This window comes from Lissotriton vulgaris, chromosome 9 (assembly GCF_964263255.1).
Source record: "Lissotriton vulgaris chromosome 9, aLisVul1.2, whole genome shotgun sequence".
Lineage (NCBI taxonomy): Eukaryota > Metazoa > Chordata > Amphibia > Caudata > Salamandridae > Lissotriton > Lissotriton vulgaris.
This window is the reverse complement of record NC_141697.1, coordinates 528,325,898-528,352,565: the sequence shown is the minus strand read 5'-3', so window position 1 is coordinate 528,352,565 and position 26,668 is coordinate 528,325,898. Positions and strand designations below refer to the sequence as shown.

The following is a 26,668-nucleotide window of genomic DNA, read 5'->3' as shown; positions in this document are numbered from 1 at the left end:
TCAAAGTCCTTCCTTTTGGACTACGGTCAGCTCCAAGAGTTTTTACGAAGGTTTTAGCTCCAGTAGCTGCGCACCTCCGGCTGGAGGGAATACAAATTTTCCCATATCTGGACGATTGCCTTATAAAGGCCAATTCTCATGGCACCGTTCAACGTCACCTTCACCAGTGTCTCTACCTGTTTCAGTCTCTAGGCCTGACAATAAATTTCTCCAAATCCCAAATGCAATCGTCTCAAAGAATAGCATTCTTAGGAGCAATGTTGGACACTCACAAATGCAAAGCCTTCGTCTCCAAGGAGAGACAAATGAAAATAATTCGGCTAGCACAAGATCTCATGCAAAGAAAGTCAGCTTCTGTCCGACTATACAAATCCTTTCTGGGGATGGCATCGGCTTGTATTCCATTGCTTCCAAATTGCAGACTTCAAATGAGGCCGCTCCAGGAGGAACTAGTACTGCAGTGGCAACAGGTTTCAGGCACTTTCGAGGACCTCATTCAAATCACAACACTCATGAAAGAGTCTCTCCTGTGGTGGACACAGAAATGTCATCTCAGTCAGGGTCATGCGTTCCTTCAAGAACCACCAAGTCTCACCATCACTACAGATGCATCCCTCGAGGGCTGGGGGGCTCATCTGCAAGGCCTCACGATCAGTGGCAAATGGACTGTACAACAGAAACGGTGGCACATCAATCGTTTGGAACTGAGAGCCATTTTCCTTGCCCTCAAGGCGTTCTGTGCCATCATTCAGAACACCAATGTGTTGATAAGAACAGACAACACAACAAGTATGCACTACGTCAACAAGCAGGGAGGAACTCGATCTCTTCTCCTGTCTCAAGAGGCGCAGGAATTATGGACATGGGCTCTTCACCACAATGTACAGTTACATGCGGTGCATGTTCCGGGAACGGAAAACGTCCTTGCGGATGCACTCAGCAGGACCACAATCACCAACCACGAATGGGAGCTCCACCAGAACACAGTGGACCACATCTTTCATCAGTGGGGTTGGCCAGACCTAGACCTATTTGCGACAAGTACCAACAGCAAATGCCTGAGCTTCGCCAGCTGGCACCCCCACAAGAGTTCTCTGGGGAATGCATTCTCCCTCGATTGGTCCCTGAGGTTTGCGTACGCTTTCCCACCGATTCCGTTAGTCCCCAAGGTTCTGAGGAAGATGAGGAAGGAACCTTGCCGACTGATCCTGATCGCGCCCAGATGGCCGCGCCAGTATTGGTTTACAGAGCTCCTCCTACTATCAGAGAGCAAACCAATTCAGTTACATCCAATCCCGAACTTGCTCAGTGTTCAGGAAGGTCAAGTCTTTCATCCGGACCCAGCATCGCTGAGATTAGCAGCTTGGCTCCTGAACACCATGAGTTTGCACACTTGAACATCCCAGCAGACTGTAAAGAGGTGTTGGCCAAAGCTAGAGCACCAGCAACCATCAAGACTTACAGTCTCAAATGGAAACGCTTCTGTATCTGGTGCCGTTCAGCAGGTGTTCACCCTTTTTTGGCAAAACCTGAGGAAATTCTTCCTTTTTTCTTGCAGTTGGCACGAACAGGTCTGTCCCATGCTACTTTGAAAGTATTTCTAGCTGCAATATCCAGATATCGACAGGATGGGTCCAATTCTCTGTATTCATCAAGAATTATTCAACAGTTCTTTAAGGGTCTCTTTAGAATGTTCCCTCCAGTACGTCGTCCACCTCCTTTATGGCATCTGAATGTGGTTCTGGGTCAACTCATGCGTCACCCATTTGAGCCCATCCATCGAGCTGACTTGAAGTATCTTTCATGGAAAGTATCACTGCTTTTAGCCTTAACATCCGCCAAGAGAGTTAGTGATATCCAAGCTTTCACTGTTCATCATCCTTTCCTCCAATTCACTAGCGATTCTGTAATACTTCGCACCAATCCCAAATACATTCCGAAAGTGCCTTCGGATTTTCATTTGAACGAACCTATTGTTCTTAAATCATTTTTTCCAGACCCGCAAACTCCTGCGGAAAGAGCTTTACACTCGCTTGACATTAGAAGATGTCTCAAATTCTATCTACAAAGAACTTCTGCTGTACGCACCTCCGACCAGTTGTTCATTACCTACGGTGCGATTCGTAAAGGGCAGGCAGTATCAAAACAGACTATTGCAAGATGGATATCTGCTGCCATTGCCTTTTGCCATGCACAGGCTGGGAGACCGTTACCATCTGCGCCCAGAGCGCACTCTACAAGAGCAGTCTCCTCATCTACGGCCTTATTTGCTGGAGTCCCACTTCAGCAGATCTGCAAGGCGGCGACTTGGGCAAGCCGCCATACCTTTACCAGACATTACTGTCTAGAGTCCATCAGCGAGGCTGATACTTCTGTGGGTCGAGCTGTTCTACGGAACCTGTTTCATTAAGGTGAGCCTCTGTTTCCCACCTCCTTGTTTCTGCTGTCAGACGCTTCTTATGTTATGTTTTCACATATTTTCTTGATTGCATTATGTTATGCTTTATATGATATGTGTTTATTCACTTCGCATTGTTATTTACATTACTAGCGGACAAGCTAGGTGTTATGAGCGTCTGTTCAGCAAAGATATGTACTGCTAGCTACTCTGATTCAGGCATGTGAATCTATGAAAGACACCCCTAATACTGGAGAAGAACAATAGTTACTTACCTGTAATCTGTGGTTCTCCAGTATTGGTGTCTTTCATAGATTCACATGCAACCCGCCCACCTCCCCTCAGAGGCTTTTAGGCTATTATGGTTACCTTCACTCCTTGCGAGAAAATCTGAGAGCCTGAGCCTCTGGGGAGAACATTCTGGTGGGTGCTAGCGCCTGATTGGCTGTAGTTTGGACCATACAAAATGACTATGATAGTCATAGATGGGAAGTTTTTGCCTACTGTACCATGGGCTGTGTTACTTCCTGGTTCTTTTCTATTGGTATTACTATATATTTATAGCATTTTATTGCTTTTTTATGTACCGTGGGACTCCCACTCCGACGACGGGGAATGATTCAGGCATGTGAATCTATGAAAGACACCAATACTGGAGAACCACAGATTACAGGTAAGTAACTATTGTTCCTCTCTTCAAACCACACAGCCTACTTGCTGTAGCTTGCTACTTAAATTAGCATTTTCATTATGAATGGCTAAAAAGTGTCCCATTCTGACCAAAGTTTTTTTTGTACAATGGTTTCCATAATTTTGCTCAAAAACAAAGAACATCAATTCCTATGGGAATTAAAATGGAACATGTTGTGTTTGGGTCATCCAAAATACCATTGTCTCTACTTGACCAGTCTGCACGAAATTTGAAACTAAGAACCTGAGACTTAAGCTTGACGGACCAGACATTTGGGGAGTTTTGTTCAGGCTCATCAAACAATACCTATGTTGCTAGGAAAAATTCATAAATTTCTTGCTAAAACGTGACTTAACCACAGCTGTGTAGAGTCTGTGATTACACACTTATAGTTGTTTGAATGTTGCTGATTAAAAGTTTTAATCCGGCCACCACTAAACAATGCAAATGGTTTGTCAGCCAGTTAGAAAATGAATGTGAAAGGAAAAATACTTGCTAACTTGAATATGTTATGACTTGGGCACCACATTCCACCCTCAAACTTGATCAGGTGGGCTATTATTATCGTGTCTTCTCTATGTGGACAACATAGTACTAATCAGCCGGACAAAAGTAGAGCTACAACATCTTGTAAATGCTACACAGGTCTATTCTGAAGCAAACAAACTGACCATAAACCTGGAGAAAACGCAGAAAATGATGATCAGTAAAGAACAGGAAAAAATTGTGTACCTTGTTTTGGAACAATGCTCGTATTGGTATTGAGGATACATCCGTATATAAATAACTAGGGGTAAAAATCGATAACAGTGGCCAGTTTACTGTACAGAAAACAAGCATTAGAGGTAAAGGCCTTGCCCTAGCAATCTCTTTAAAAGCACTAAACGGTAAACTCACTGGCCCATCTCTCCTACCTCTGGTACAAGTAATACGAGCTAAACTTCTGCCAGCAGTCACTTCTGGGAGTGAAGTACAGCGAGGTATAGATGCAAAGGCTCTTGATAATACAGGCATAGCTGCATACTGGATTATTTTTAGCCTGCCTAAACATACCTCACCGGCTCAAATTAGGCTAGACTTTGGCGTCCAGAAACAGCTCCTGGCAAGATAGAGGGCGTACCTAACTACCTGGGACAAAGTGCAAAAATCCAAACAATGAACTCTAAATAATTATCTATTGAAGGATTTAGAGCAACTTTCGGCCTCACCAGCTGCCAAGTATCTCAAAAGCAGCTTGGCGAATATTGGCTTAAATCAGCTTTGGGATACCCCCACATATAACGCTTAAAAAACTGGTTAGGAAAACAATCAAACATCTTTTGAGAGTTGAAGACAAGGTATCCCTCGCGAAAAAGTCACAGGGCTGGATGGCCCTGAACTCGTATTCCACACAAGCACCACCAAACTACCTTGAATTGGGTTATGCAAAAATTACGTTTTTGAAGTACAGGTTGGGCCTGTTACCCTGTAGCTGGCATTTTCCACACTGGCTAAAGGATAAGAAAGGCTCCCTCTGTCGTTTATGTGGTTCAGCGACAGAGGATATGCTGCATTTATTATGCTCCTGTGATGAAGTTTTGGAAGAACGAAAACCTCTGCTAAAATGCCATTTCAATCAGTGAGGAATACGCTTTCGAAGACAAGTAGTTTTTACCTGCTTTGCACCCCACGATCCACAGCTGAACTGTAGTCTTGTGAAGTTTATGAAGGTGGTGGAAAGGAAAATGCCAAGGCTTGATTCCGAATTGCCTATTAGATAGTATTATAATACAAAACTGTATTTATTTCCACTTAAGGTTGCCCAAAAAGTATACATTTTTATGATTTAAAAAATAAATGAAAAATTGTGATTTATGATATACTGTTTTTACGGATGCATGTAGATCTAGTTTTCAATCTTGATATTTGTACTGCTATGGTTTTAATTAACTATGCAAATAAAAATTACTTACTTCAGATTCCAGCAATGCAATCTATCTGGGCGCCCCTGACATCCCTCTGAACAAATTTCAGCAAGTTCAGAATGCGGCGGCGCGAATGCTCTATAACATCCCTATGTCACGATCGGCCAAACCTGCACTGAGGTCTCTCTGCATTGGCTCCCAGTGCGAGAAAGGGTGAAATGTAAATCGCTCTGCCTTGCACATAAAATCCTGCAAGGTAAAGGCCCTCCCGCCCTACAAAAGCAAACAACATCTACTTAAGATCCCTAGGGTCAAAAAGGCCCGTTCAGGAGGGAGGAGATTCTCCATAAAGGTTGCTACCCTCTGGAACTCTCTCCCTCTAGGTTTACGGTCTGAGCCATGCCTTTTGCGTTTCCGTAAACAATCGAAAACTTTTCTCTTCTGTTAATCCATTGTGCCCCTTACCCACCTAAACTTTCCCTGTTTGGTTAAGCGCTGGGATGCTCCAGGGTAACCATGCGGGGGATACAAGACTGTTTTAATAATAATAATAATAATAATACTTAGTTTATTAGGGGGTCCTGAGATGTGGAAAATACCCTCTAAAATAAGAAAAATGTAAATAAATTGCGGTACTTGGCTCACTAACTGGAAGTGATACGGAGAGCCTTCTATTGGAGTTGCATTTGTTGGGAGGGGGAGGGGGAGGGGGGGGAGTTTTATATAGCGCAAACTTGACCCAAAGGTTTCAGAGAGCTTTACATGAGCGCCGGTTGCCTTACAGATGGACACATTCATTTTGTTAGGAAGTTGTTTGCCCAGAATCACAGGCTGTAGAGCAACCTTGCTGAGACTAGAACCCAGTTCCGAGGTCAACCGCTCTAGCAGTTAGGCTACATTCTCATTCCCACTCCCCTTACTTTTGATTCCACTATGAACTGGTTTATAAATTGTTCAAAACTTAAAAAAAAAAAAAAAGCTAGGAGGCAGAAGGCTGTGCACAGTAGCTTTCGAGAGAATGGGAATAGCGCCCAGTGCACATAGTACTTAAGCAGAGTAAGATGTGTGTCTTTATGTCCAGTTTTCTCAGGCTTTTGGGGTAGGAGATTCTATCTCAGACCTGTTTGGACAGATCATATTGAAGATGTTGATAAGATAGGGGCTGAGCCCCAACAGAAGAATGTCCATATTAAACTTTTTTCAATTTTGATATAGTTAATGATAACTAGGTCCTTGGTATTATACTCCTGACTATTACAACTGCATCAAAACTTGGCAAACAGACCTCACAGTCATATTGCTCTTCGCACACTAGCAGGCAGGAAGCAACTGATCTTCATACTGGTGAAGTCCTTGGAGCTTTTTAGAGAAGTCACAGAACTCCATCTTCTTGAATTGTGATGAGGCTCCTATAGAGGATAAAGGTATGGGTCATATGTAGGGAGGAGAATTACAAATAATGGTAATGACTAAAGGTAACAAAAGATTCACCAGTGAACAAGTACATAAGTCTACATAGAATAAGTGGTTACATGCATTTCTAAGGGGCAACTTTATGTTGTTTGGCATTTTAGCATCTGGTCATGGTCGTAACAGATGAGGGAGAGAGACATTGTTCCGAAATGTTGAACAGGTGAAGATTTTTGGAGCTTTCAAAAAGTTTGACTAATTTATTTTGAATAGAGACTGGTATGGAATTCTCAAGCTTGAGTAAACATCTTGAAATATGTTGACCTAGAAGCTCTTGATTAGCCAACTGCTACAGCTGTGGCTGCTCCTAAAGAGGACACTTCTTGGAGTGGAACAAAGAAGGCTTGCCATACCGCACTTTGTGTGGAGAATCAGCTATATTTAAAACTAATTTGCCATCTTTGGTGGAGTCAGTGACTGATTTGAAGTAAATTATGGCCTAGGGTATGTAGCGACATTTTTTGCTTTCTGTGTCTGTCACAGCAGTTTGTTCTTGGATTATCTCTTTTTAAGTCTAAAATATAAATGTGAATCTTATTTAATTCTCAAATGTGTCATAAACTCTAAAACCAAAGGTGTGGATGCTGAAGGATCAATAGTGGAAAGTACTGAAAACATGTTTAACTTTTTTTTGTATTACCATTTCATCCATTATCCATGTATTTACTATAATTTCCCAGCCCTATATAATGCATATATTTTTTAAGTATTTTTTTTAATGTAACTTTAGTTTCTTGTTTTTAGTTTTGGTTTCGGTTTTATAACATGTTTTGATGCCGTTGCTTTTATTGGTGGTGAGGAGCCAAAGAAAGTGTTTCCAATTTTGTCACAATTTAGTTTCAACCAACTCTCCTTACCTGCTGCTGGATGGTCAACATACTTTTTAGAGTCACTTGGGACACGGCCTCTGCTCAGGTCCAGCAGAGCTAAAAAAAATTCTGTCATTGACACATTTTGTTTAAATGAGTAAATGAGTGAATGAGGAACAGTGACGACTGTAATTAAAGAAGTTAAAGTTCACAAGCAGGACGGGGGGACCTCTGTCTCAGCTACACCAGGATAAGTATGTAGGACAGCCTGCGGAACTACCTCAAGGTGGGCGATGATACCTCTGACGTCAGATCATGCCAATCATGCTGTGTTGTCAATTTCAAATACTGTCTATTCCTCGTTGCTTTTGTTTTCTAAATGCACGCAATCTTCTCATGTTCGTACTGGGGACATACGATTGCCCACCTGTGAGGAGAGTTCACCAAATGCATCTGGAGGACAAAAGCATACCAAGCTTTTTATATTTACTTATGAAGCTATAATATTTATGATTTCCCAAACCTTTCCCAGAGGAATAAGAGTCTAGAAAATGTGTAACTATCTTGTTAAATTGATGACTAAGTCATCGCCCTTGCCTTTGTGAGGATGGTTTTGTCCATTGATTTTTATATAAGATGGATCAAGGTCTTCGAGAATGCATATGCACTATTTCATTAGTCTTGCACCAATCACAACTAGATAATGTTGCTACTAAAGTTTGTGCCGAGGGCAGTAGGGTCCACTGAAATTATATGATACAGGAGTAGCAATGTTTTCTGCGTAAATATGGAGTTGTTGCACTTGTAACGTAATCAACCATCCACCTAAATTGAAACGTGCTGATTTTCCCCAGAGAATCTTTATTGATCTCCCTTCATCTGGTGATTGCTGTATTTACGCATTCACGTGTATTCTAGTTGTTTTAATTCCCCCCCGAAATACTGTTTAAATGAAATTCAATAAGGTCAGGTGCAAAGAATGATGGCTTCTTTATCATGAAAATCTTTTGTTTCACTGTACATACAAATTCGTGTTTACTCATCACAAGCACCGTTGTCATAGCAACGCTTATTTCGAGGCGATTCTCAGTTTAGAAGAATCCCTAACGTTTTGCAAGTTTTTAAGTCTTTTGTCTTGAATTTTAAAGAGTAACTTCTATGCAATACAGTCGTATTGGCTCTTTCCTGTCGGAAAGATGTGCCTCCCTCAGGCGATCAGTGTGAACACGGGATACTCACTAAACCAAAGTAAAATGTAATTAGGATGCAAAGAACAAAACACATTTTAATTACATTAATTGTGTATATGTATTGTTGTGTTGAGTGCAGCATAGAATATGTTTTACATTAACTGTTTTAGTCTGGGATGTACGCAGGGCAGTGATAATAGAAAAGGTTTTCCCATGGTCTTGGCAAGGCAGTAACATTAATTTTAGTGAATAACATTTTGAATAGCATCTCCTAAATGAGCACATGTTTTTCTTGCAAAACCAATGTATTTTCTATACCGTATAGTATTGTGATTACATATGTACCAATTTGTGTTGTCCCTACAAAAACGCAATGTAATGTTGCCACGTAATGTACTGCTAATTGTTTTTCATTGAAGAATACACCATTTTATTTTAATTTCCGTGCCTCGTTATTTGCTTTAAATTTTTCATATAATTTTTCTTTTCAGTAACACTGTTTAGTCAACCATGCTGTATTTTCTGGTCTTCAATTGCCCCACAATTCCTGTGGCTTTTTCATGAGTTTTTTAGTGCTATATAAACTACCAGTTTAAATGAGACAAGCCCTGATAGTATGTATGTAGGCACCAGTTAACTAAATTAGACGTAGGTAGGATTGGTGTACCCCATAGATGGTAACTGAAACGCTGTGAGAAAGGGAAAGGCCCCTCCAGCCAAGGGTATTCTAACCAAGGGGAACTGGGTGATTTACGCCAATGGGCATTATCCTACAAGTTCACAAAGTCGTTCATTTGATATGTTTTTCTCTTTCAGATTTTCTCTTCAAGTTCCTGGTGATTGGGAGTGCCGGCACGGGCAAGTCTTGCCTGTTGCATCAGTTTATCGAAAATAAATGTAGGTTACACATGCCTTACTTTTGTGTTGAATTCCCTCCCCCAGTTTCTCCGTAGTTTGCTTCAAGCCACATTTTGAACACTTCTTTGTCAGATGTTGTCACTATTTCCTGTTTCTGTAAACCATCTTTTGTGTTTTCTTACTTTCATGAGTGGTCTGTTTGAGAGCCCCTCACTATATCTGCTGAACATATGCAACCGTAACAGTGTGGGGCTTCTGACTCAAGCAAAGCCAAATACTCCCACACAATCATTTTGTGGAAATAGCACTTTTTAGTTGGGACACTTTTTTTTTTACCTTTGTGTGTGCCTTTTTTAGTGCTAGGCCTCCGTCGCACTGCGTAAGCAGTGGGCGGAGTCCGAGATTTTTTGCTTTGGCTACAGTGGGGCTTGAACCCGCCCCTCTTCTCCATTGGCTGGCTTCCTAAACGGAGGCCAGCCATTGGAGGAGAGGGGCATCACTCTGTTCAAGCCCCGTCTTTTTACGATTCGGGGCGTGTTTTTTGCAGTTTTTAAGCCGTGACGTCATCTGTCACTCAATTGCTAAAAACACGCCCACGAATCACAAAATGACCGTGTGTTTCTCCGAGGCATTTCTGCCTCGCTTCGGAGAAACGTGGTCATGTGGAGCGCTCCTCTCTTGTTTAAGTGCTTGGCCCTCTGTTGGCTTCGGTGTCGCCCTGCCCACCGATGCACCAAGCACGGACGCGGTACTGGCTAAAGGCCGTAGGTGAGTCACGCAGCTTCCAGCGGGGCCTCCATAGAATCGACAGGAACAATATACCAAGGCGTGTGATTTGAACAGTAACATTGGTCGTCAGAAATCTAGGCTAAAAACCTATTCCTTTGTTAGCCCCATCCCCTTCGTGGTTACTATCAGACTAAAATCAAATTAAAAGATTACCGTAGTCTACTACTTTTTGGCTCTGCCCCCGCTGGCCACACCCTCCGCCGTCCTTGCATTCGCCGTTCAATCCCTTCGCTTTATGTTTTTGTGGCCACCCCCACTCCATCTAAGCCGCACCCACTGGCGCAATGGATAGCGTTTGGACAGGCAAGGCACTGCCCCGGCTGGCTGCTGCTGCCAGTGGCGCGGCAGAAGCCCGCCGCTCCGCTTCAGCTGACGTTAGAGGAAGCTGGGCCTATCGGTGGTGGTGGTGGTGTTGTCGTCGCCGCTGTCACAGCCAGAACAGCTGCGGTCTCTCGCTGTCCCACCCGCACCATAAAGTGGATGTTTAAGGCGGACCACTCTCTCGGTGTAGCGCGAGGGCATGACGAGGCAGTGCACGAGAGAGGGCGAGGGAGGGGAAGGCTGTTGTACTGACAGGTGTCTGGGGTCAAGGACGTGTAGGAAGTAATGGAGAAATTGTCTATCACCTGGGATGGTCGGGAGGTACGAGTGGCTGATGCTTTTGTTTTGGGTGGACCACATTACGAATGCTTAACTTCGGCTGATATTTGGGTCTGACAGTAGACCATTGTGGTTACAGTCAGCCCGGGAGTCTGACGGATTGTCGAGTGTGGGGTTAGAGGTGGGGCTTACTGGGGTCAGATGAGAAGGGGACAGGCGCATCTGTGGGGCCGTCGGGGATTTTTGCCGGATTCTCATTAAATTAGCAGTGGGGCAGGCACTTGTTTACTAGGCCCATTTGGAGAGCGGGCAAAACGCCTATTTGAAAAAGTGCCCAGGCAGAACGGCTCTATATAGATATTCTCTGATAGCCATGTGAAGAACTTGATGGACACCTTGGGTTATGAAGACCCACTGGATCTGTGCTTGCTTCCCTGCCCCCTGGCTGTGCTTGCTTCCCTGCCCCCTGGCTGTGCTTGCTTCCCTGCCCCCTGGCTGTGCTTGCTTCCCTGCCCCCTCGCTGTGCTTGCTCTCCTGTGTGTGTATGTGGCTCTGGATGTGTATGTGGCTCTGGGTGTGTATGTGGCTCTGGGTGTGTATGCGGCTCTGGGTGTGTATGCGGCTCTGGGTGTGTATGCGGCTCTGGGTGTGTATGCGGCTCTGGGTGTGTATGCGGCTCTGGGTGTGTATGCGGCTCTGGGTGTGTATGTGGCTCTGGGTGTGACTGTGTATGTGGCTCTGGGTGTGTGTGTGTGTGTGTGGGGGAGCTCTATGTGTGTGTGGGGGCTCTGTTTGTGTGGGGAGAGGCTGTGTGTGTGGGTCTCTGTGTGGGTGTGTGGAGCACTGTGTGTATTTGTGGGGCTCTGTGTGTGGGGGGCTCGGTGTATGTGGGGGGCTTGGTGTATGTGGGGGGCTGTGTGTGTGTGTGGGGGGGGCTCTGTGTGGGGGGCTCTGTGTGGGGGGGCTCTGTGTGTGGGGGGCTCTGTGTGGGGGTGGCTCTGTGTCAGGGGGCTCTGTGTGTGGGGCTCTGTGTGTGTGGGGGGGCTCTGTGTGTGTGTGGGGGGCTCTGTGTGTGTGTGTGTGGGGGGGGCTGTGTGTGTGTGGGGGGGCTCTGTGTGTGTGGGGGGGGCTCTGTGTGTGTGTGGGGGGGGGCTCTGTGTGTGTGAGGGGGGGGCTCTGTGTGTGTGTGGGGGGGGGCTCTGTGTGTATGTGGGGGGGGGGCTCTGTGTGTGTGGGGGGGGCTCTGTGTGTGTGTGGGGGGGATTTTGCATGTGTGGGGCTCTGCATGTGTGTGTGGGGGGGGGCTCTGTGTGTGTGGGGGGGGGCTCTGTGTGTGTTTGGGGGGCTCTGTGTGTTTGGGGGGCTCTGTGTGTGTTTGGGAGACTCTGTGTGTGTTTGGGGGGCTCTGTGTGTGTGGGGCTCTGTGTGTGTGTGGGGCTCTGTGTGTGTGTGGGGGGCTCTGTGTGTGTGTGTGGGGCTCTGTGTGTGAGTGTGGGGCTCTGTGTGTGTGTGTGGGGCTCTGTGTGTGTGTGTGGGGCTCTGTGTGTGTGGGGCTCTGTGTGTGTGTGGGGCTCTGTGTGTGTGTGTGGGGCTCTGTGTGTGTGTGGGGCTCTGTGTGTGTGTGGGGCTCTGTGTGTGTGTGGGGCTCTGTGTGTGTGTGGGGCTCTGTGTGTGTGTGGGGCTCTGTGTGTGTGGGGCTCTGTGTGTGTGTGGCTCTGTGTGTGTGGCTCTGTGTGTGTGGGGCTCTGTGTGTGTGGGGCTCTGTGTGTGTGGGGCTCTGTGTGTGTGGGGCTCTGTGTGTGTGGGGCTCTGTGTGTGTGGGGCTCTGTGTGTGTGGGGCTCTGTGTGTGTGGGGCTCTGTGTGTGGGGCTCTGTGTGTGGGGCTCTGTGTGTGTGGGGCTCTGTGTGTGTGGGGCTCTGTGTGTGGGGGGCTCTGTGTGTGTGGGGGGCTCTGTGTGTGTGGGGGGCTCTGTGTGTGGGGCTCTGTGTGTGTGGGGCTCTGTGTGCGTGGGGCTCTGTGTGTGTGGGGCTCTGTGTGTGTGTGGGGGGCTCTGTGTGTGGGGGGCTCTGTGTGTGGGGGGCTCTGTGTGTGGGGGGCTCTGTGTGTGGGGGGCTCTGTGTGTGGGGGGCTCTGTGTGGGTGGGGCTCTGTGTGGGTGGGGCTCTGTGTGGGTGGGGCTCTGTGTGTGTGTGTGGGGGGGCTCTGTGTGTGTGTGTGGGGGGGCTCTGTGTGTGTGTGGGGGGGGCTCTGTGTGTGTGGGGGGGCTCTGTGTGTGTGGGGGGCTCTGTGTGTGGGGGGCTCTGTGTGTGGGGGGCTCTGTGTGTGTGTGTGTGGGGCTCTGTGTGTGTGTGCGTGGGGCTCTGTGTGTGTGTGCGTGGGGCTCTGTGTGTGTGCGTGGGGCTCTGTGTGTGTGTGTGTGGCTCTGTGTGTGTGTGCGTGGGGCTCTGTGTGTGTGTGCGTGGGGCTCTGTGTGTGTGTGGGTGCGTGTGTCTCTGTGTGTGGGTGCGTGTGTCTCTGTGTGTGTGTGCCTGAGGCTCTGTGTGTGTGCCTGAGGCTCTGTGTGTGTGCGTGGGGCTCTGTGTGTGTGTGTGTGTGTGGGGCTCTGTGTATGTGTGGGGCTCTGTGTGTGTGTGGGGCTCTGTGTGTGTGTGGGGCTCTGTGTGTGTGTGGGGCTCTGTGTGTGTGTGGGGCTCTGTGTGTGTATGGGGCTGTGTGTGTGGGGGGCTCTGTGTGTGTGTGGGGGGCTCTGTGTGTGTGTGGGGGGCTCTGTGTGTGTGTGGGGCGCTCTGTGTGTGTGTGGGGCTCTGTGTGTGTGTGTGGGGCTCTGTGTGTGTGTGGGGGGCTCTGTGTGTGTGTGTGGGGCTCTGTGTGTGTGTGTGGGGCTCTGTGTGTGTGTGTGGGGCTCTGTGTGTGTGTGTGGGGCTCTGTGTGTGTGTGTGGGGCTCTGTGTGTGTGTGTGGGGCTCTGTGTGTGTGTGTGTGGGGCTCTGTGTGTGGGTGGGGCTCTGTGTGTGTGTGGGGCTCTGTGTGTGTGTGGGGCTCTGTGTGTGTGCGTGGGGCTCTGTGTGTGTGTGCGTGGGGCTCTGTGTGTGTGTGCGTGGGGCTCTGTGTGTGTGTGCGTGGGGCTCTGTGTGTGTGTGCGTGGGGCTCTGTGTGTGTGTGCGTGGGGCTCTGTGTGTGTGTGCGTGGGGCTCTGTGTGTGTGTGCGTGGGGCTCTGTGTGTGTGTGCGTGTGGCTCTGTGTGTGTGTGCGTGGGGCTCTGTGTGTGTGTGCGTGGGGCTCTGTGTGTGTGTGCGTGGGGCTCTGTGTGTGTGTGCGTGTGTCTCTGTGTGTGGGTGCGTGTGTTTCTGTGTGTGTGTGCCTGAGGCTCTGTGTGTGTGCCTGAGGCTCTGTGTGTGTGCGTGGGGCTCTGTGTGTGTGTGTGTGGGGCTCTCTGTGTGTGTGGGGCTCTGTGTGTGTGTGGGGCTCTGTGTGTGTGTGGGGCTCTGTGTGTGTGTGTGGGGCTCTGTGTGTGGGGGGCTCTGTGTGTGTGTGGGGCGCTCTGTGTGTGTGGGGCTCTGTGTGTGTGTGTGGGGCTCTGTGTGTGTGTGTGGGGCTCTGTGTGTGTGTGTGAGGCTCTGTGTGTGTGTGTGGGGCTCTGTGTGTGTGTGTGGGGCTCTGTGTGTGTGTGTGTGGGGCTCTGTGTGTGTGTGGGGCTCTGTGTGTGTGTGGGGCTCTGTGTGTGTGCGTGGGGCTCTGTGTGTGTGCGTGTGGCTCTGTGTGTGTGTGTGCGTGGGGCTCTGTGTGTGTGTGTGCGTGGGGCTCTGTGTGTGTGCGCGTGGGGCTCTGTGTGTGTGCGCGTGGGGCTCTGTGTGTGTGCGCGTGGGGCTCTGTGTGTGTGCGCGTGGGGCTCTGTGTGTGTGCGCGCGTGGGGCTCTGTGTGTGTGCGCGTGGGGCTCTGTGTGTGCGCGTGGGGCTCTGTGTGTGTGTGCGCGTGGGGCTCTGTGTGTGTGCGCGTGGGGCTCTGTGTGTGTGCGCGTGGGGCTCTGTGTGTGTGCGCGGGGCTCTGTGTGTGTGCGTGGGGGGGCTCTGTGTGTGTGGGGCTCTGTGTGTGTGTGTGGGGCTCTGTGTGAGTGTAAATGCAATAGGTCATGCATTTGCGAGCAATTAAGCTATTGGCATTGTAAATGACAATGCCATTTATTTAACGATTAAGCTATTGGCAATGTAAATGACAATGCCATTTATTTATGATTTAAAAAAATAAATAAAAAATGTCATGAGCAATGCCAATAGCTCTCTACCTTTAATAATGCCGAGACCATTGCATTGTAAATGCTTGTTTAGTTCTTTGTCCATTTGAAATCTTAAAGATTTTTTTAAATAAATCCAGCAAGTCCCAATAACGCGTCAGCCATCTGAGTTTCCAATGGCACACTTAGTGTAGGGGTAGGGGATGTGCAACAGTGACATAAACAAACCTCACCTGTATAATGCAAACATGTACCTACAGTTTTAAAATATGAAACCTTTGCCATTCAGGGAAATACTCAAGGCCATAAAAGAGTACACTTTCTTCTTAATTGCGGTATGTTTGTTTTTACGAAACCTTAAAGGTGCCCTGGGCAAACCGGTTTGTGAACATCTTTTCTTTCAGGGTTAATACAAAACAATTTGAAAATTGCAGCGAGTAAAAAGAATTGGGGACAAATCTCATCCTCTTTAATGTACTATATGACAGATAGATGCCACAGGATCTCGGCATTCTGTGGTCTCCAGGCTACTCATTAGGTAGTTTTGCCCACTAGATAAAGTGCACATAGAAGTGTGGGTATGCAACATCTCATTTGGCAGTGCAAACTTTTCAGCTACAATGTTTCCAACTGCACCACAGCATTTATGTTTACAACGCCAGATTCAAAATTGAAAATATGTAAAAAATTAAGTGCAGTCATCATTAAGAATTTTTTCTAATGTTTCTTTAGCGTGAAGGTGGTGCTTCAAGACTTGCCTCTTTTTCTCTTCTCAGTTAAACAAGATTCAAATCACACAATAGGCGTGGAGTTTGGCTCTCGAGTAGTGAACGTTGGTGGAAAGAGTGTGAAGCTTCAGATCTGGGATACGGCTGGACAAGAGCGCTTTCGGTAAGGAAATCTGACCTGATCAAATAAACTTAACCCTGCGTAGGGTAGAGATACGAGCTTTGACAATTCTAGTAATTTTTGCTGTTGTGTAGGGTTAATGTTTTCTCAAACTCCCATGAGACCTAGAACCGGTTAACACATAGGCATGCACAGTGCAAGGTGTCCTCTTTAACAGAACAGATGTAGAACTTCTGTGAGTAAGAGCTGGCGAGAAAAAACATAAATGTGTTTCATTGTGTCCCTAATGGTGGATGTGTTGCGTGATGCTGTGCCTTATGGGTTATGTATGTATGTGTGTGTGATGTTTTTTGTTGATGCACACTGCATTGAGTGCCACAGTTGAATCACTTGAGCATCCGTTTTACTTCCTGTACTGTACAACAATCCCGGCCACTTTCCATTGGGCCTTCTGGTCTACACCCCTGTCTCAGAAGACACTCGAAAAAGGTCCCCACACTTCAGTGTTTGCATCTAGGACTCCCATCAGTTTGTGGCTTCACTTTGCTGGGTAAAGGCCCCAGCTAAAGCACCAAGGAAACAGAGATCCTTAATGGGACATTGTCACGTGGATAGGGAAAAATTTAACAAATGGCTGGATAAGTGGTAACAAACAGGAGATAGATCTAGTGGGCAGGCATGCGGGGTCATGGTCACAGCAAGGATGAGGATAATGAAGTTGTAGAAAACAAGATAGGCTGAGGTTCGCAGAGAGGGATATAGTGCTGGAGACTAAAGCAGAGCGAGAGCTCTTGGTTCAGGGGGTACTTCTTATTTGTACTGACATAATGCCTTGATTTTCGTAGTGAGACATGGGGCAAGTGTTGCAGCATTTATATTGTTTGTCATGGGTCATATAGACACTGATTTCAGAACTTGGGTGTAGAGGGTAACCATTACTTGGGAGAATAATCCGTGCCAAGGTGATATTCTGGTAATGTCACTAGTGGAGTTGGTCAGGCATGGCAGAGGGAGAGGATGCAGAGGTTACAAGCTGCAAGCGCGGTAAGACACTGGACTGAACGGGAAACAACCGAGTGGTAGCAGACAAGGGACAGAGTAGTCCCAAGCTTCAGTCATGCATGCTCTGTGCTGGTGGTGTGGTAGCATCACTTCGAACAACCACTGCAAATCAGCAATTGCATAATTGGATCAATACATATCCTAAGATGGCAGTAGGAGCTTTGCCATCCATCCATTCAACAGGAGCGCATATTATTTGTGCCAATCGAAGGATATGTGGTGTGAGTGATTTCTGATGAATGAAACGGCTGCTTCCTGTTGTGTAGTGAGATTCTTGGAAGAATAATTTCAGTTGTATCCACCTAGCACTGTATGACAAATGTAAAATAAAAATAAAAGAAACAAATCGTGTTCAGACGACCCACTCTGCTCATTTAATGCCAAAACTGGAAACCCAAGCCCCACGAGTTGAATTCGTATTTAGCCATAAACGAAAGTTGACTTATGCACTGTTTTGGACCATTTTATAGCGATCAACTCCTGAGGAACTTGCAAACGCTGTGATGGCGATCGAGTAAAGGTGCTATGCAATCTTCTCTCTGTCTGAAAAGCTATCCCGCTAACTGAACGGTGTATGCATCCCAACAGTGTCTGTTTCCTTAAGGTATTACGAGCGGGCCACTTAACACGTGCACCTTGCTTGTGAAACGGTAAAATCTTTGGATTATTTAAAAATAAAAGGCCCTAGGTCCACCAACCACAATATAACACAGTGCTTCTAAACTTAAAAACAGATAAAAAATTAGGCTAAATCTAGCGGTGCCAGCAGACACCCTACCCACAGCTGTCTGTCCATGCCATGGCCACCTGCTACCAAACTTCATTGAATTTCTAAAAGGAGCCCAGTCATCATTTGTCACACTTTAGTGTCTGAATCACCAGCTTCCAGCCGCAAAAGTGCAGGCAGTACACTTCCTCAGTACACTTGAGGAAGCTGTCCTCTCCCTCCATATTGTACCAAACCAGACGCATCCAAATTAATCCCACTTTGCTTTTATAATTAATTGTGTGAGCCGAAATTGAGGTTAAATATCACCAGACACCCGCTTCCGCATTTTCAATGCTAGCATTTGTTACCCATATGTTGATTTGCTCTACCATGATGTTGAGTTTACTTATTTCTTTCCTTATATATGTATCCAGCCATTACTTTTCGCCTCAGGCCTTGGACCCATCAGCTGACCACATTAGAGCAGTTGCCTAACAGTAGCCTAGCAACGTATGGACTTTTTGCCTGATTCTAATGTCTATTAAAATGTATAATATAGCACAATCTTCACATGAACATAAGGTTGTTTCCACAGTCTTGAATCCCCAAATTGCATACGATCTTTTAAATGATCCTCTATATCCCAAAAACTTGGGGGGGGGGGGGGGTGCGGAGGCTAGCTGATATTATGCAAGGGGGTCTCAGGATTTGAAATGCACTTGTGATAATGTTGGAAGATTTTCTGAAACAAAGTAATGCACAGGCCATACCGTGGCTGAGGTATATTAAATCCTCCTTCAAAGATCGCTGGTTGGTAGGCCTGTGGGCAAATACAGATAACAGCACTTTTTCCAAGAAGCAGATTCAGTTGAAGTTTTTAGAACGTAAAGAAAAGTTAAGATTGGAAAAATCTATTTATCTATCAGTTAACCATTATATAGATCTTTCAGCGTGCAGTTGCATAGAGCTCTACCTTTCGTGGATGAAAACTCTTCTACATAGATTTTACCTTTCATGGTTTCACACTAATATGATTCATTATCTAGGGGTTTTCCTGGTCACTGGATCTTGGTTTGCTTCCTTGCCGCCCTTCACCTGTGACTGGACCTCTAGTCAAACTACTAAGCACCTTATATTATTTTGCCCACTGTACGCAGTCTACAGATCCCCTATTTTATGCCAGTTTTTTTTTTAAGTGAGATTTTTTTAATTCTCACTATGAGTGCTTGATTTTCTTGCAGCGCCTTGAGACTCCAGCGAATTTTTTTGCTGTCTTAAATTTCGTTATTCAGGCCTGGAGTCTGAGAAAAAGTTACACATCATGAATTTAAATTGCCGATGTTATGCTGCATGGTTTGTCTCTTATCTAATATTTAATTGCTTCTTTTATGGCTTTTTATTACACATTGCTGTATATAAATAGTTTTATCTTATGGTCGTACATCCGACCAAATAAAGATTTATTGAATTGAATGGACATCAAAAACTGTTTTTTTCCAGACAGTCTCCTATCCTTTTTTCTTTCACGAGGCACTGTCCTCTTCTATCCACTCTAAGCCACTTCTTCCTGAGCACAACCTACTCATGTCAAGTATGTCATTCATGCTCGTCTTAACCTCTATTATTGTATTTCTGCACACTGCCCTCAACGCGTTTACAATATCACAACATCTTCTCCTGTGAAAGTCATATCCATGCAATATAACCATACCTAACCTTCTCTAGATCTTCAATATTCCCACCAGCCATGTGCTTGTGTCATATATGCCCCCATTCTCTAATGATCATAAATAGCTCCCATTTAATCCACCACAATGAAACTGGAATAAATGCATAAAAGGTTTTCTTGGACATTCAAGAATAATCTCAGTAGGCAACAATAAAAAATTATACTGAACTAACCTGGAGTTCTGAAGCAGCCTGCTGTCTGGCGTAACACTTCATCAGTGGTAGTGAGTGCTATGTGAAGCATGATGTTCTGTGGAGCGAGGACGGTTCGGCTCATCCTAGATTCCTGCATCCCCTTACACCTTTAATCTTGAATAATGCTTCTTGTCTTCCTATGAAAAGGAAAAAACAGTCATCTTCCTGTTAAGCCATTTTTTGGCTGTCTTGTTTATGAACGTGCATACACCACAGAAAGGAAATTTCCCTTCTCTGTTATGTTAGCGTGAATTTAGGAAAGCATGGCAATCCAAGCCCACAACTATTAGCAACACAAACTACCTGCTACCTAGGCTCTGTACTTGTTTCATTCTCTGCCTCCAATTTTTAATGCTCAAACTATAATCTTGTTACCATACAACCAGGCCTTTATCTTCTGCAACATGACTATTGCATTTATAAGTATTGCCACACACAATAGGGAGAGGACTAAAAGTATAGGATAGCAATAAAAAAGAAATCTCTATTTGTGAATTAAAAAGTAAAAATGTCAGCCAAATGCATTAATTCTGTGTCCGTTGTATTTGTTTCTTTTGTTCTCAGATATTGATGAACAGTCATGACCTCACACTAGAACTGTATTATTTGGCTTAGAATTGTTCCATTTTGGTAATTTTGGCAATAATGACAGTTAATTTATGAGTAATGAAACCGTCTAAGTGACTGAGACGTTAAAACAAGCGATAAAGTCCTGAAGGGGTAGTAATACTTGACCATTTTTCCAAAGCCGCTCAAAACTGATTTAGCCCACAACTGCCTTTAAAAGTTTGGTTATTAGAATTTTTCAAAATCAGAGGTAACCATGTTCAGCACCGGGTTTGGGGTCGAGAGCACTCAACAGTTTTGCACCCATTACATCCACGGATTGACCCCAACAGTTATGGTGATTAAAGATGGAATGAAGAATTAGATTTGAGAAAGTGGAGCACAAGTGCTGGCGGGGATATAATGCAGAGCCAAATTTTTACTTAAACTGCTAAGGCATTTGTAATATTAACTATTTCAGAACATGATCAATGGTTCCAAACACATAGAAGACTACGCCAGTGGCATTTGAATTTGCTTTCGTTATTTAAGAACCAGATAGGCATTGGAAATAAAAATTGCTAAAGCAGATGACAAGAGGTGTTATGGGCATGATCTGAAGTTAACGCTGAACTGGATTCCAGAGGTTTCTTCATTCCTGGTGATGTCATCATACCACGTCTGATTTTGAGCCTGGGTTTATTTGATGTTGCACTAATAAACTTGTGGGAGCAATGAGATCCCCTTTCTGAAGGCCGATCACTGTTCTAGGTGCTTTGTGAAGGTCTTGGAGCTTTGTCTCCGACATCTGTTGCAGAGTACAGTTGAAGCTAACGTTGGAGCTGTAGTGTACACAAGAGCCTGCTTAAAGCTATTTTGTGTTAAAGTGTGTGATAGTGCACATTGTGAGTTTTGTTTGCTCCTTTTCTGTGCAGCTCCGGTTCTGTGCCATTTGACCAACACAAGTAAGGGTTACATTGTTTAAAATAGGCTTGTCCCGTCCAACCAAATTTTAAATCTAAGCTAGTTTGTAGGTTGAGCCTAGCACAGCGCGCAGGCGCTGCTTAGGAGATGACCTTGAAATCGGTCTCTACTTTTTGAAAAACTCGTGCATTTACTGCACTGTTTCCAATGAGCACTCGTGCATGTACGGCATCCACCTTGCGGGCGCGAGTAGCAGGGGCCATCTGTTTGTAATTAACGTGGCATCGCGGCCACCCTTGTTCACATTTGCCTTGCATGTCCTAAATGCTTCCAAGATTTGCCTGTAATTTAAGTTAGAGGCTCTCGCGAACAGCAGCACGCAGGGGCCATCTGTTGGTAATTAGCGTGGCCGCGCTTGTTTTAGTTAACGCTGTAATCTGGTTCAACTTCCTGCATCAGACCAGCCCAGGGAGAGAGACAGCCTTCGGCGAGCGCCAACAATGGTGCCGCTTAAACACGGGAGCTTCCACTTATCCGCAGGTTTCCCTCAGCCGGGTACGCCGATGAATTCGTTTTTTCCACACTCTCCTCGTTTTCTGTGCAGAGTGTTACAGTATGGCATTTTCTTCATCCGAATCTTATTGTTCGTTTTGTTCCCAAAGACTAATAATATTAGTCTTAACGATGTTCTTTATCTGAGCCCAGTCCTCTGAGCACAAAATAATTTCCCCAGTGTTCTGAAAAGGTGGCATTTAATGAGTGTGCTCAAAACCCGGTGTTCAGATGAGACATCACTGCCATGTGACAGCAGCGCTGTTTTTTGTGACTTCTTTTCCCTGGTTTTGTGCCTTTTGATTTGTTGCCGCTGCTGACATTGGTTTGCTTGTGTGTGTGTGCGCAGCTGGCTCGAGGGAAGCCCGCCCCTGGGCACGGTATCCACTCTAGATGCAGCATCGTGGCACACCACCTTTAGGGGCTGTGTAGAGCAATGGTGTGTGTGTCCCCCTCACATATTTTCTTACAGGAAAAGACAAGTTTCTGCGGCGGTGGAGATTTTCGCAAGATAACGGGTCTTGTTCCAAACTCGAGAGATAAATGCCTAAGAATTACCTATTTTGAACTGGTCATAAGAGGGCCTAGATGCAGCGCCTGGCTGCGTTATCCTGTGCTGCATCATAACAAACTATTGCTGTCCTCCTTCTATGTCACAGAATTCTCATTTTCTTTTATAAGCTCTAGGTGCCACTGAGCAGGTTTGTGCCCCTCACCGACATCCCACGCCGTTGCTCTGATGGGTTTTATCTGCGCTGGAGGGGACCAGGATGTAGCACGTTCTGTACCCTTCAAAGGCATGTCATCCAGATGCTGACATAATCTCTGGGCTAATACCCAGTTGCCCTTTTTAGGTCTCGCCTGTCGATGCGCATGCGCATCGAGCAAGCGAGACTATGGGGGCTTATCCACTCTTTGTCCAACATGCAAGGAATCGTGGCGATTCCTTGCAGTGCCCGTGACTTTTAAGCTCAATGCGCATGCGCAATGAGCTTAAAAGCGCGTGCACATCAGTTCCCTCACCCCTCCGTGTCGCATTTCTCCTCCCCCCTCCCCTTATCTGCCGTCCCTTCGTCTGTTCCCTCTCCCCGCTCCGCCCCCTCCCCTGCCCGCCGTGTCGCATTTCTCCTCCCCCCTCCCCTGATCTGCCTTCTCTCCGTCTGTTCCCTCTCCCCGCTCCGCCCCCTCCCCTGCCCGCCGTGTCGCATTTCTCCTCCCCCCTCCCCTTCTCTCTCTTCCCTCTAGGAGACCCAGTGAGCACATGAGAGCCCTGACCTGCCTCGACCCACATGGGCCGCCTCCCACAGGCCAGCACGAAGATTCTTCTCGTGAAACGGTGAGCGACTTTCTCTTATGCCCCTTTGTCACAATCCCCTGACCTTAAAATGGCCGTTTAACTAGGACCCCCACAGGCCAGCACGAAGATTCTTCTCGTGAAACGGTGAGCGAGTTTCTCTTATGCCCCTTTGTCACAATCCCCTGACCTTAAAATGGCCGTTTAACTAGGACAAGTCCAACAAAGGTCTAACTATAAATCCTTAAAACTCTCGCCTGTAGTCAAATTGTTGGCGCCGTGTAGCCGACTCACAAGACCCTCTTCTTTGACTTCTACGAACTGCCTCCCATGCCCGGTCACCACAGGGATTTCAACTCTGTGTCCCTCTGCTGCGGCCTGCTCCGGCCGAGACGCATTTCTCCTCCCTCCTCCCCCTCCTGGGTCAGGTTACCCTGCTTTCTCTTTCGCTTTTTTTTCACGCTCATGCTTATGATTTCTTTATTGTATCTTGTGCTTCTCCGCCCATCTAATGGTTGTTAGTGCGCTTTACGTTTGAACAGCCATAGAAAATGAGATTTCTTATATAATAAATATTTAACTTGCATACAAATGGGAGTGCTTTAGTGGGAGAGCGTGACAATTGTTCGTAGGGATCATTTGAAGATAGGGAGGTGCGTCATTTCCTGTGGAAAACGCGGAAGAGACTTTTCACAGTTGAATGGAAGGGGTGATGGTAAAGTGTGTTATAAGAGGCATTAAAGCATGTACACATTTTGTTTGGCCGTCTCATTGAAGTAACACGCATGCAATGCACTCTATACTATTTTAAGCTCATGCAATAAAATAAGCTCTTGAATTAGTACTTGGAAAATATTTCAGTACATAGACTTATGACACGTGCATTGCGACTAGGCTCATTTCAGTAATATACGTGAGTTCCAATTGTGAAATGACATCCAGAATTGATATTCTGTTTATCACACCAAGCCACCCTGTGCTTAATCAAATCGCTCCCTGTATTATATCAGAACGCAATTGATAACGTGTTTTTAAATATAAGCCCCTTTTCCATCTTTGTTTTGTTTTTGTTTTGCCAAGTAAGCATAGGCATTCCAGCGCCTATCGAATAACGTTTCGAGGCACAAAGGGTCTCACAGTAATGCTTTTCACCACTTTTATTGTGACACTTTATTATCGCCAGGTCATTATTAATAATTAAAGGATAGGCGATTACACACGATCCTTACTTATCGTATGCATAAGCAAATGCATATTATTTTTGGTAAATGCGGGTTTCACCAAATTCAAATGCCTACGCAGCGCCAAATGAGTTTGAGCGATAAAGGCGACACTAGAAAAGGAGCCGGGAGCAGAGGAAACTGTCCTGTAGCATTTGTACTTGCATAATTTTACTCAAAAGACCATACCCTTTAATTATTTACATTTTTCTCCAGCCACATACAATAAAATATATATTTTGTGAAGAACTTCTTAATCCTCTAGTGTGGTTTCCTGATTTTTTTTACTTGTTTTTTATCAAATCCGCCTCCACTGTATCAGGGGTTTCACGATTAGTGCTGGAAAATCAGATTTAATGGCGCTGAAAAAATGTAGATTAATCGTGCTGGAGCAGCGGTTTAATCGAACACCCTCTTTGTTTATAGCATCCAGGGTAAGCTGGCAGCCTCATTGGGAAGCATGCCTGCCCCTCTCTTTGAAGTGTTTTTTGTACAGCAGCGCATTGAGGCGGCGCAGGCGCTCTACACGTGACCTATGACATAACACGCGGTAAAGCTTCTCAAAAGCACATCAGGGGTTAAATGTTAAATTTAAAAGAGGACCCTAGACACATATTCTCTCTTCCATCCTACAGAGGAGCCCAAGCGCCTATCTTACAACTTTTCGAGGCTTCGAGGCACAAATGGGTCTCACACCAATGCTTTTCGACGCTTTTAGTGCAACATTTTAATATGGCCAGGTTGTTTTTTTTAATATTTTAAGAACAGAAACATACATGGGATCGTTACTTTGTTACTTTTTTTTTATTTAGCTGGGACTGAGGGGGGGGGGGGTGAGTGTGATTTCGGACAATATATGAAAACACTTCCCACTGCCCCCGCCATTAACAAAAAAATATGAAATGGTTATTCAGCAGTCTTTGGAAATTCCTGGAGGCAGAACAAGTGTTTGCACTTGAAGGGTGTGGTTGGCTTCTCGGATTGCAATAATGTCCAATTGTCTTGAAAGAGCTTGGCAATTCAAATCACACCTGTACTAAAATGCAAGGCACTTAGCTGCCCTCCTTCCAAAATATCAGATATACCACATACATTGTATTTTTTTTCTGTTTGGTGCATTTCTTATCTGCAAAGGACACTCTGTAAACAGAAAGCATCTCCAAATGTGCCCTCCATAGCAATACATATTATTATTATTATTATTATTATTATTATTATTATTATTTCTCACACCCTCACTCACCCTCACACACACTCACGCAACGTTACACACCCGAAGCCTCACACCCCCTCACTCACACTCACCCTCACACCCCCTAACCCGCACACCGCCTAACGCTCACACCGCCTAACGCTCACACCGCCTAACGCTCACACCGCCTAACGCTCACACCGCCTAACGCTCACACCCCCTAACGCTCACACCCCCTAACGCTCACACCCCCTAACGCTCACACCCCCTAACGCTCACACCGCCTAACGCTCACACCGCCTAACGCTCACACCGCCTAACGCTCACACCCCCTAACGCTCACACCCCCTAACGCTCACACCCCCTAACGCTCACACCCCCTAACGCTCACACCCCCTAACGCTCACACCCCCTAACGCTCACACCCCCTAACCCTCACCCCCTCACCCCCTCACCCCCTCACCCTCCACCCTCACTCACCCTCAACCCCTCACCCTCACCCCCTCACCCTCCACCCTCACTCACCCTCAACCCCTCACCCTCACACCCTCAACCCCTCGCCCTCAACCTCTCACTCACCCTCACTCACCCTCAACACCTCAGCCTCACCCTCACTCACCCTCACCCTCACTCACCCTCAACCCCTCACACTCACTCACCCTCAACTCCTCACCCTCACTCACCCTCACTCACCCTCACCCACACTCACCCACACTCACCCTCCCTCAACCCCTCACCCTCACTCACCCTCAACCCCTCACCCTCACCCTCAAACCTTCACCCTCAACCCCTCACTCACCCTCACTCTCACTCACCCTCACTCAGCCTCAACTACTCTCACTCACCCTCAACCCCTCACCCTAACTCACCCTCACCCTCACTCACCCTCAACACCTCACTCACCCTCACTCACCCTCAACACCTCACCCTCAACCCCTCACCCTCACTCACCCTCACCCACCCTCACTCACTCACCGTCACTCACTCACCCACCCTCACTCACCCTCACTCACCCTCACTCACCCTCACTCACCCTCACTCACCCTCACTCACCCTCACTCACCCTCACTCACCCTCACTCACCCTCACCCTCACTCACCCTCACTCACCCTCACTCACCCTCACTCACCCTCACTCACCCTCAACCACTCACCCTCACTCACCCTCACTCACCCTCACTCACTCACCCTCACTCACCCTCACTCACTCACCCTCACTCACCCTCACTCACCCTCACTCACCCTCACTCACCCTCACTCACCCTCAACCCCTCACCCTCACTCACCCTCAACCCCTCACCCTCACTCACCCTCACTCACCCTCACTCACCCTCACTCACCCTCACCCACCCTCACCCTCACTCACCCTCAACACCTCACCCTCACACAGTGCAATAGGTCTCAGACCATTTCAGTTACAGCTTTAAGAAATGTTTATGGCTTTTTTTATTTGTAATT

General features: G+C 46.5%; 1 protein-coding gene across 3 annotated transcripts in view; it reads left to right on the top strand.

Moving 5' to 3' along the window:
- RAB4B (RAB4B, member RAS oncogene family) overlaps window positions 1-26,668 on the top strand; it is a 237,689-nt gene that overhangs the window by 110,274 nt on the left and 100,747 nt on the right. For all 3 annotated transcript variants that reach the window (XR_015299958.1, XR_015299957.1, XM_086938008.1), the window contains exons 2-3: window positions 9,279-9,359; window positions 15,717-15,831. Coding sequence is in view for 1 of the 3 variants with exons in the window: in XM_086938008.1 (XP_086794134.1) it covers window positions 9,279-9,359; window positions 15,717-15,831 (196 nt within the window). In the remaining 2 variants the exon portion in view is untranslated. The remainder of the gene's footprint in view (window positions 1-9,278; window positions 9,360-15,716; window positions 15,832-26,668) is intronic.